Below are 10,660 nucleotides of genomic sequence, written 5' to 3' on the forward strand. Positions count from 1 at the left end.
CACTCAGGCATACCTGCCCAACTCCAAGAGCACACACAGATTTGTGGGCTCTCCTAAACTGACCCAAGAGTCAGGGGGGCAGGCATCAGCTGATACACACCCTGGCTGCATGCACAGCCCACAGAGCCAGCCTACGTCTCCTGAGCCTCGCTAATGCACGATCCATACCAAGAGATAAAAGTCTAGACAATAGACGGCTGTTTATGACAACGAGCCTCTCCAAGTTTGGGGCCAGGCGATAAATCTCTGGCAAATCTTCCTGTAACTCATCTTCTGGCTATCGTGATGAGAGAACCACAGAGACCACAGAGAGGAAAGCAGCAAAATGAGGGATACTTTTAAATCGTGAACAGAAGCCACCTTCCCTGCCAGGCGAGCAGGCATACACTCACCTCTCCCAGTGAGTCCACATTGTGGAAGCTTTTGGATCAAGCGTCAGAGTACAGGCGAGTCAGGGCTCTGCACAGCCTGCCCTAGCTTCCAGGCTCATGGAATGTGCAGGCAGAAGGCAGGGCCTGGAGGCTGGAACAGAGCCCCACAGACCATTCTTGCTGGGGACAAGTGTCTTTTTGTTTTTAGAGACTGAGATCTTCTTGCTCTGTGTCACCTGAATTTTTTCACCTTGTGCTCACCCCTTTGTCTGTCTGTCTGTCTCTCTTTCTCTGTCTTTCCCTCTCTCTCTTTTTCCTTTTTGGATTGATGGGCTGTTCCCTTTTGCATTTTCGACCCAGGCGTCTGATTACAAGTAAAGAGCCACTGAAGTTGATCTCATAAAAATGCCGCGAGTTCACTTTGATCAGGGCAGACTGGGTCCAAGCCTAAAGTAGGCGCTAAAGCTGGGGAATGGGGGCTTGAGCCAAACAGGCCTCCCCTCCGCAGCCAGGCGGAAGATCCGGGTGGCCCAAAAGGGCAATCCCACCCAGTAAGGGTATTTTTTGTGCTGCTGAAACTGGCTTAGAAAACTACAGTCCAACACCAGTGGCTCTATTTCCAGACTGCTTTTAAGACTTTTCCTTCATTTTGGAGCATTTGGTGAGAGGGCCAGTGAAACAGGCTCGTAAAATGGAGCTTTTATGGAGAGAAATGGGGTTGTGTTTCTAACCTCCTGGGACAATCTCACCTCGGCTTGGAGGAAGCTGGGTGGGGCTGCTGGGGCAAAGAGCCACCCTCCTTTCTTCCCCCTACTGACCCATAGGTCTGAGGAACCTTTGAGCAGAGTCCACCAACTTAGGTGGTCTGACTTGGGGCAATGGCCCAGTTTGAGGAGAGGTGGAAGCTTGAACCAGAAGTCCAACACACCCTTCTTGTTCCCTGGTTGGCATAGGAGTAGGGTGTTCTGGATACAAGACAAAGCGCTAGCCTGGAAAAAAGGACACTAAAGGGATTATTAAATGCAGGGATATTGCTGTAAGGGAAAGAAATGAGCCTACGTAAGTGCAAGCTGATTTCTAATGAGGGTCCCTTCTTCCCCACCCAGCCTGGAAACAAGTGATGGTGTCCATGGACAGGACTCTATCCACTTATCTTTTTATTGACTCCTCAAGGGGCTGAATTTACACTCCAAGCCTACTGGAGCTCTAAGAGGCCCCCTTTCTCTGTGCTTTTCTCCCAGTTCATAGTCTGAGGTGATCCCCTCTCCCTACCACAATTAGCTCTCTAGAATCCAGAGTAGCAGGAGGAGGCAGACAGGCTGCTAGCCCCAGTGCTCTGTGCATTTTCGGGAGGCTACTCTGGGAGTCACCTAGTCTGGAATTCAGGAGATACTGCCCCCTTCTGAAGCTGTCTCTGTTGTCTACATATGGGGGAGAAGGGCAGTGGAATCTGTGGCCCTGGTCAAAGTACCACTGAAGCCGCCCTGACTCTTAGTGGCCAGGCTGGCGGCACTGAGGCTACCTAGAGCCAGTAGGGAGATCAGGATGGCCCTACCATGGAGGATTTCATGCAAAAGCTGGTGGATTGGGGGGGGGGGGACACATGTGCTCATAAAGTAAGGTAAAAACATAAGGCTCCCAGAGCAGGACAGGGAAAATGTTGGGGGACAGAAAGGAGTCCCATGTCCGGAAGGCACAGATGCCCTGGCCAAAAGTCACAGGTAGAGAGGTGCAGCCTGAAGCAAGAAGCCCAACAGATACTTCTGGGTGGCTTAAACCTAGGGCTGGGCAAGGAGGATGTTACCCCACACCTTGGGCATTTTTGCCAGTCAACTTCTATCTGACCTTAGCTGCTAGGGCCTTTTTTGGTTGACGACAAGTAGTTGCTGGGATTTTTTTAAGTTGTTGAAAAATTAAATGTCAGATCAACACTAGAGAACATTTTGAACATCATGCCTTACTTTTAGGGGAAAGAATATTACTTTCGAGAAATCTCTGTTGGGAGACCCGAGTTTCCTAGATACCAACTTCTTGACATTCTTTTTTGCCATTCTTTTTTGTTTCAAGGAAATAGGGCCGCCAGCAGCTCATTGCAGCCGCCTGGCTCCCTTTTATGGTGGCCCCAGAATAAACTTTGGTGGTCAAATTCAAGTGCTCAGACCCACAGCTGTCTCCTCACAGGAAGCAGCCCCCCCCCAGCCCTCACTGTGTAGACTAAGCCTTGGGGTATTGGGCCCCACATCACCCTGGAGGCCAGGAAAGGGAAGTAAAATCCTGAAGGTAAGTGGGGAAAGTGGGAGCGGAGACTCTGAGCCCGCACCACACCTCTGCAAGGGATAGGGGTACCTCTTGCCTTTCTCTTGCTCGTTCCTATCACTGTTTGGGGAGCATTTTGCCTCCAATAAACTGGAGTTTAATGAGGTCAGCATGAACCCCATAAAAGCCACAGTCCATAGTTCCCCACCATTATAATTAAAAATGCTGGCCCCAGCTCACCCTATAAAAATGGCTAGAGGAAAGAGGAAACGCAACAGATTTTTCTTTTAGTAGTCCCTTTCCGACAGAGAAATCCCACACTTTAGCAAAGCCCCAATCCACTTCCTCTTTGCTTCAGTTAAGTTCTGACCAAAACTAAAGAAGCATCAGTGCCCAGCCCTGAGTGGTGTCTGAGGCCTTTCCTGGTATTCTAGAGCTGCTCCAAGGATGAGACCCACATTTAAAGCAGACTCCATCCAGGTGTAGCTTTAAAGGCTGAGCAGTTTGTGGAGGCAGGAACATTGAAGTAGGAATAGATGCTGGGGATTATATCTGGAGGCAAGGTACAATTTTTTGTATCTTCCCTATCTGGTTAGGGAATCTCAGCATCTCATATCAGGAAAAATCAAATTAATTTAAAGGAAATCAAGCATAACCAAAAGTTATGGGGGTAAAGAAGGTTTGGGATTATTTTTTGCTTTCTCTGAGTGTACAGTGAGCTGAGTCCTTGGGGGCTTCAGTTTTTCCACTCCTTCCGAATCATGTCCTAGTGGCTCCTCCTTGGCTCCAAGGTTGCTTTTCTGCTCATGCTGGTTACTCTGGTCCCTTGGACTCAGTCCAGAACCTTTCGATAAAGTGATTTTCAGCTGTTCAGATGTACCCTATAGTGCCCAGAGGAATGGAAGGCAAGGGAGGGCAGAATCATAACCTTTGGTCCACACAGCTGAAAGGAGTCTGGCAGATGCTGAGAAGGGCAGGGCACGACTGAGAAACAGGAAAGGGCACTATGGTCTATCTGAAGCCCCAGGGAGAAGGGTCGGGGGCATTGACTAAGGAGTGGCCCTGCCCTGCCCACCCCAGGGTCCTCTTCTCCCTTCCACAGTCCGGCTGTTCTATACTGGAAATGCATACCTGGCCCAACTGCCCATCTCACACTCCCCCCAAATCATTCAAGGATAAGAGCCCCAAGCCCAGTACCCCCTACTATATCCTTCCTGGGCCCTGACAGTCTTCTTTTCAGCTCACTACCTGAGGCTGAGTCCCCAACCCAATGGTCCCTGACAGAGAAGATACATGGTTCTCATTCTAATCCTTTTCTTTGGGGTTTGGGATTTGAAAATCCACAGTGGATATGGCTTTCTTCTCATTGATTGACAATAAAGGCAGGCATGAAATATTCACCCAGGGCCACTCTCTCATACTAAATATTTAACACAACATTAGAGAAGGTTTTTCCCAGACTTCACCAGGCACCGGCTGGGCGGCTGGCGCACTGCTCACAACTCATTTATGACTAATCCGGAGTCCCTAGCCAGCGGCAGCATAGCAAGTCAGACAAAGTTGGGACACTGGCTTGCAGCTGGGCTGCCTCACCTTTGGGAAACTTCAGATACTCTTCCGGGGAGTCTCTTTAAAGAATCCAAAAAGGGAGTCTTGACACCCAGCTCTGGCCAGGAAAAGAGTAGACTTCTTCAAACTCTTGTAAACAGGCACCGACTCTGCGGGTTGGAGGGGTAAGAGTCCCTGAGACTTGGGGGTGGGGGGAAGGATTCACTTCTGTGGGGGGAATCAGGCAGTAGGGAAAGAAATCCTCACTTCCATCTGTCTGGTGCTGATCACAGGGAGGAGGCAAGACCCCCACATGTGAAAGCCCTCCTCCTTCCCCCAGTCCTGGGGGGGAAGAGAGCAGCAGCTAGAAAAAAAATACAATTACCCCCTCCCAGCCACCACCCTCGCCCATCCCACCGCCCACCCCACCCCAACCCTCTCTCTCCTCCTTTGCTCATGCTGTGGAATGGAGAGGAGGGGAGTGACGGGAGAAAAACGAATACAAATCTGCAATTGATTTTCATAATGTTTCTGCGGTGTTTGCAAACCAATCGCCTGAACGTCCCCGATCTTACCTAAGAGAGAACCCCTCCTACGTCTGCGAAGTGCTCCGAACTGATATATGACAATATCTACTTTGGATCACGTGCTCGGGGAGAGAGACTAAGACGGATAACGCGTCATCTCGCCTTCCCAAAATTTCCCCCCTCGCTAGACTGGGTCCAAAACCTTCATCCGGAGCCGGCAGGAGAGGAGAACGATGTTTAACTCGGTCAACCTGGGTAACTTCTGCTCGCCGTCGCGCAAGGAGAGGGGCGCTGATTTTGGCGAGCGGGGGAGCTGCGCCTCCAACCTCTATCTGCCCAGTTGCACTTACTACATGCCTGAGTTCTCCACGGTCTCCTCCTTCCTGCCCCAGGCCCCCTCTCGCCAGATCTCCTATCCCTACTCGGCCCAAGTGCCCCCAGTCCGGGAGGTCTCCTACGGCCTGGAGCCATCCAGCAAGTGGCACCATCGGAACAGCTACTCCTCCTGCTATGCGGCCGCCGATGAGCTTATGCACCGGGAGTGTCTGCCTCCTTCCACGGTCACCGAGATTCTGATGAAAAACGAAGGCTCCTACGGCGGCCACCACCACCCCAGCGCCCCACACGCAGCCCCCGCCGGCTTCTACTCGTCAGTCAACAAGAACAGCGTCCTGCCTCAAGCCTTCGACCGTTTCTTCGACAACGCCTACTGCGGTGGCGGCGACCCACCCGCCGAGCCCCCCTGCTCGGGCAAGGGCGAGGCCAAGGGGGAGTCCGAGGCACCCCCCGCCTCGGGACTGACGTCCCGGGCGGAGACAAGTGCTGAGGCCGAGGCTGAGGAAGAGAACACAAATCCCAGCTCGTCCGGTTCAGCCCACTCCGCGACCAAGGAGCCGGCCAAAGGAGCCGCCCCCAGTAGGTAGCAGCGGCCGGGAACAGGCGGGCAGCGAGGGAGGGAGTGAGAGAGGGAGGGCGAGAGTAGGGGGAGGCAAGGGGAGCGGGGACGGCCTCGTGTTTTGGGTCAGTCCGATTTTATGTGGAGTTTTATAAGCATTCAAAGGATTTTATTATAACCTACAAAGCCCTCTCTCCCAACGACTCGACTTTTTACGATAGAGAAGGGGTGGGGAGGGAGGGGAAAGGGCTCTTTGGAAAAGCCGGGTGAAGCCCCCCTCCCCCGTTATCTCCCTCGGTCTGTGAAATTTTTAAAAGCGCCACCATTGCGGGCGATATTAACTTTGATCGTGAACTTAGAGGAGCATTTAAGGAAGGATGGGGAACCGGGCTGCCGGGGAGTGGGAGGGAGGGGAGGGGTGGAGGGGGAGAAAGGGGAGGGCGAGGGAAAGGCCGAGAGAAACCCAGAGAGGGGGAGAGGTGGGGGAGAGAAGCAATGGAGCAGAACCTGAGACCAGAGAAGCCAGCCAGGACTGCTCTGATTCTTTTCAAAACAACTTTTGAAAAAGCTCAAACTATGTGTTTGCGGGTCCTTGAGCAGGAACCCAAGCAACCCTGGGGTCAGCGGCGACAGGGTAATAAGGAGAGGCGGCTCAGGGCTCCACTGCGCCCCAGGCGGGGGTCTCAGCATCTCTCCTCGGTCCGTGGCCTTGGTGCCGGCCTAGAGCTGCAGCGTGGAAGGCACCGCCAGGCTGGCGTCCTGGGGCACCAGGCCCCGGAAGAGACTGTCTGGTGTCTGGGTGCCTGCTCCAGTGTCTTCCTCCACTTCCCCCCACTGCTCTCGCCAGATCTCACTTCTTCGCGCCTGCACTCCACCGGCCCTCCAGATTTCTGTAGGAGGAGGCGAGGGACTCTCAGAACCCCAAGGAGGGGGGCATGGGAAGGGGCAGAGGGCTGCAGGGGCGCAAGCAGGGGGCCAGGGGGACGCACGTGGCTCCAGCGTCTTTCCTTATGTCCCAGACCGGGTCAGCTACAGCTCTCTCCTGAGGGATGGAAGTGGGGGTGCTGCTGGTCGTGCAGTAGCCTCTGATTGGGACCAGCTAGATTTGGCAGGAGGTCGAGGCTTGCCCCCAGCGCTGCGCCCGGGCAAAGAGAGCTCGCCCGCCTGGCGGGAGGGCTGCCTGGCGGTTAGTCTGGGAGAAGGGAGGCTGATAGCTCAGCGGGCTGGGGTCGCCCGGGTCTCACGTGTCTCTCTCCCCCCTCTCCTCGCACTTGCCCCCTCCCCTCCCTCCAGACGCCCCCCGCACCCGCAAGAAGCGCTGCCCTTATTCGAAATTCCAGATCCGGGAACTGGAGCGAGAGTTTTTCTTCAACGTGTATATCAACAAAGAGAAGCGGCTGCAGCTGTCCCGGATGCTGAACCTGACGGACCGACAAGTGAAAATTTGGTTTCAGAACAGAAGGATGAAAGAAAAAAAACTGAGCAGAGACCGGCTGCAGTATTTCTCGGGAAATCCGCTGCTGTAACCGCAGACCGGGCCCTTTTGGGGAAGCGGGATAAAAGGGGAAATTATTTTATTTTATTTTTATTTTTTATTTTCTAACTCGTCTTCTTTCCGCGGGTGGAAAACTGGACTGTGGCCAGGGCTGGCCCCCACTGCCATTGCTGGCACTTCTTTCCGGAACCTCCTTCACCCTCGCCTGACTCGCTGTGGGACAGGGACCGAGCCTGGAAAGGGGGTGAAGGAAAGTGTGTGACCTACGGCGAGTGGACACCTTTGGCGCCGAGGCCAAGACTCTTTATTTAAAAGAAAACACACCTCGGCGACAATGTCTTGCTGCTCAGATTGGGTGGGGGGAGGGGCCACAGTAGTGGGCGCCTGAGCCGAACACTCCTCAAACTAAAAGCCTTCCCTTGCCCAAGTGAAAAATCCGCTAAGATACCATGTCTTTGAGCGGAAACTTCTCTGGCTTCCCTTCCCTACCCCACTTTGCCCCCCTATTAGGGGTCAGCTAAATGTGATCCTGCCTTGCTGTGAAATTCCTGTACCTTCGACCTGGTGTTAGGTGTGCAAAGTCCGTGTCCTACCTCCGTCCGCGCCCAGGCCCCACCCGAGCCTAGTTGTCCTCCCCGTGAACGTGTAGAGCCCTTCCTTTGAAGTTTCTTAACTGGTGCATTGGTGCATTGAGGTTTCCCAACCTTTTTCCAATAAGCGCCCCACTCTATGGATTTATAGCTATAGTCTATACAGTTGTTACCTCTTTTTTCTTTATTTTTAAGGAAAAAAAAAGATTGGGTGGGGTGGAGGCTATAGGGAGATGGGATTGGGCACCTCCCCCAAGCTGGGGCCTGAATTTTTGTAAATAAATTCCACAAGCTTTTCTTTCTACCCAGAGGGAATGGGGGGAGGATGTGCCCAGAATGAGATTAGAATCACCCATCTCCCCATGTGCTTGAGTGCGTGTGTACATAGGCAATCCCCACCCTGCTTCCATCCCAGAGGGATTGCTGTGAATTTTTTTTTGTGGCAAATAAAGATATTTCATTCTGTTCAATATTATGATTTTATTTGACCCTTTTATTAACCCCTCTCCTCTTAAAACCCTCCATTCTCCCCAGGCGGTGGAGGAGGAGGAGGCAGGTGGGCAGAAACCAACTCCTGAGGACAGGCACCCAGAGGTGAGGTAGGCCTGCATTGGCCAGTCTGGAGCACCTCTGCACTGGCAGGGCCAAGATTGTGGTGGAGGCCTCCTCCCGCTCTCAAGCTGAGGACATTCCACAGCTACTCTCAAGCTCTCCTTCCTCACGTGCAACTCGAGCTGTGTCCAAATACCCAGCAGCGGACTTTCCGTTTAAGTACACGTTTGTTGTGGAGTTAATTGTAACCATCATCGAATTTAAATTTATAGGAATTTTTTTGGCTCCACCGCCCTCCTGCCAGATGTCTCCGTCTGTCGCAATTAAATGTGTAGGGTTAAGGGTAGGATGTTAGTGGTTTTTTTCTCTATGAGAAGACTGTATTGGAATTTTTATATACGGTTTTTAAGGAATGAGGGAGAGAAACAAGCCCCCCTCCCTCTTCTCTCTGAAGCCCCTGAGGGTGGGAAGGTAGGGCTGCTTCCCCTTGGGCACAAATGGCCAGGCTCCTGCAGACACAACAAGATGCTAGGCTGGAGCCATCCTGATGTTTCTACATTGGCTATTCCAGAGTAAAAAAACCTAGAGATTTGTTTTGTAGGGGTTAGCAAGGGGATGGGGCACTGGGAAAGGAGGTGGCCTGTAGGGACAGTCACCATACCCATCTATATTTGCTGTGTTTTCTTCAGTGTGAAGATAATCGTGCTTTCAGTGGGGCACTTAGCTGGTGTCTGTTCCAAATTTGCTACTTGGGGACAGAGGTCTGGAACCAGTTCTCTCATCATTCCCCTCTCTTTCTGTTCTTGCCTAATTCAAGGAAGATGTTTTTGTCAATACAATTCTGTTGGATGGAAGGAAAAACCATCATGACTATCAAATCTGGGTTCTGTCTTTTTTGATGGCAGGGACCCCAGCAGCTTAGGGGTCTGAATCTCTAATTTGTAAATGTGGGTCTTGAAGATTTGCAAACTGGGGTGTATATGCATTCCACAGTTTCCTCGTGTGCCCACATATTTTATTTTAATCAATGTGCCTATGGGGGTGCAGAAGGAGTGTATCTGTATACATTTGCCTGTAGGATGGGGTAAAGCGGAGCACATGCACAGCTAGAGCTTATGTCTCTGGTGTGTAACCACAGGCAATGTTTAGTGAGTGTGGGCAGGAATGCAAGTGAAAGTCCTTTGTGTGTTTGTGTGTGCATACATGACACTTCTCTAGGTATGATGTTTAGCCACTAGTCATATTAGGGAATATTTGCCTTCTGGCCATGTTTCCTGTAAGAGTAAGCTAGAAATAACTCTACAGAATGAACCTGTTTATAAAGCAAAATATTAACTTCCAAATGGCTCCTAATTTTGGAGAAAAGTATTTAAAACCCACAGCTACCACTTTCTCTGCAATGTGCAGCCCAGAAAATGTCCTAGGCTCCAGGGGAGATTTCTGATAGATGAAAGGAAAGGATCATCATGAAAGAAAAACAAAGGCTTCTGTGACCCAGGCCCAGGAACATGCCAGTCCCTCTAAAGAGGGAAAAAAGGGGATCTCTGGCCCCCCAAACAAACCCACCTTTAGAATACCAGGATGTCCAACCCCCCCTTGCAGGTCAGGGACACTCTGGGCTCAACCTCTTGGGGTAATCCCCTCCAGCCACAGCACTGCCCAGGAACAAAAGATCCTCGTCTAGACGCAGCCATAAAGTGCCCCCCCACCCCCGCGCCTCTAAACCCAGTTTCATTTCGTCCTTAACGACCCAGTCTGGCCTGTATTAGAAAAACGCTTCCGCCCTAAATAGTAAACAAATGAGCAGTGGAGGGTCTCGGTTCTTCCAACACACCCCAGACCCCCACCTCATCACCCCCTTGCCCCACATTTTTCCTCTTTTCCTCTAGTCTTTCTCAGTTCCCAGCTCCCCACTCTCTCCCCCACCCCAGTAAATAAACCCGAGGCCGAGTTCAAAGTTTCCAGAGCTAAGGAGGAATGTTGGTTGTAAAAATCCAAGTTTATAGTGCACGTGGGAGTTTACAAGGGTATTAAGTGGTGTGGGCTGAGAGAGCACTCTGGGCCCCTCCCCCTCCCACTATGGGCTTTGGGGGATACAGGGAAAATCAGGGGCACTAGAAAGGAGAAATGGGTTGAGGGGATAGGCTTGGGATTTCTTCTTTACTCAGAACCTTAGCTTGCTGGGGAATGGTAATGCAAGGGCCCTTGGAAGAAGGCTCAAACCCTCCACCAAAAACATCTGAGAGAAAGCCCACAGGTTCTAGGCATCCCAGATGGGGAAGTTGGGGAGCCTTGTTTTGGGGGAAGCAGAGAAGGTACAGACCTGGTATCTGAATGGTAAACAAAGTTGGGGGACACTTGGAGCCACTTCTCAATCAGAGGGACAGAAACTACTTTGGGCTAATTTCTTGACTGGGCTGAAGGCA

At 51.9% G+C, this 10,660-nt stretch overlaps 1 protein-coding gene across 2 annotated transcripts; it reads left to right on the top strand.

Moving 5' to 3' along the window:
• The first annotated feature begins 4,821 nt into the window (after positions 1 to 4,821).
• HOXC11 (homeobox C11) lies at positions 4,822 to 8,152 on the top strand. 2 transcript variants are annotated; one of them, XM_003790444.1, is made up of 2 exons: positions 4,822 to 5,617; positions 6,891 to 8,152. In XM_003790444.1, exons 1-2 carry the CDS (start codon positions 4,936 to 4,938, stop codon positions 7,121 to 7,123), a joined length of 915 nt encoding a protein of 304 aa, XP_003790492.1. In that variant the 5' UTR covers positions 4,822 to 4,935; the 3' UTR covers positions 7,124 to 8,152. The 2 variants fall into 2 exon arrangements, with proteins under 2 accessions (XP_003790492.1, XP_012661002.1); XM_012805548.2 differs by having other exon boundaries at positions 4,828 to 5,621; positions 6,891 to 7,900.
• Positions 8,153 to 10,660: the final 2,508 nt, after the last annotated feature.

The sequence above is a fragment of the Otolemur garnettii genome, unplaced genomic scaffold, assembly GCF_000181295.1.
Source record: "Otolemur garnettii isolate 467f Iridium unplaced genomic scaffold, OtoGar3 scaffold00043, whole genome shotgun sequence".
Lineage (NCBI taxonomy): Eukaryota > Metazoa > Chordata > Mammalia > Primates > Galagidae > Otolemur > Otolemur garnettii.

What these genes read in the sequence shown, in the direction of transcription:
- HOXC11 (XM_012805548.2), top strand. Translation starts at nt 4,936, where the DNA reads ATGTTTAACTCGGTCAACCTGGGTAACTTCTGCTCGCCGTCGCGCAAG. An exon ending in AAAGGAGCCGCCCCCAGTAG is followed by an intron (nt 5,622 to 6,890) that starts GTAGCAGCGGCC and finishes CCCTCCCTCCAG; the next exon opens with ACGCCCCCCGCACCCGCAAG.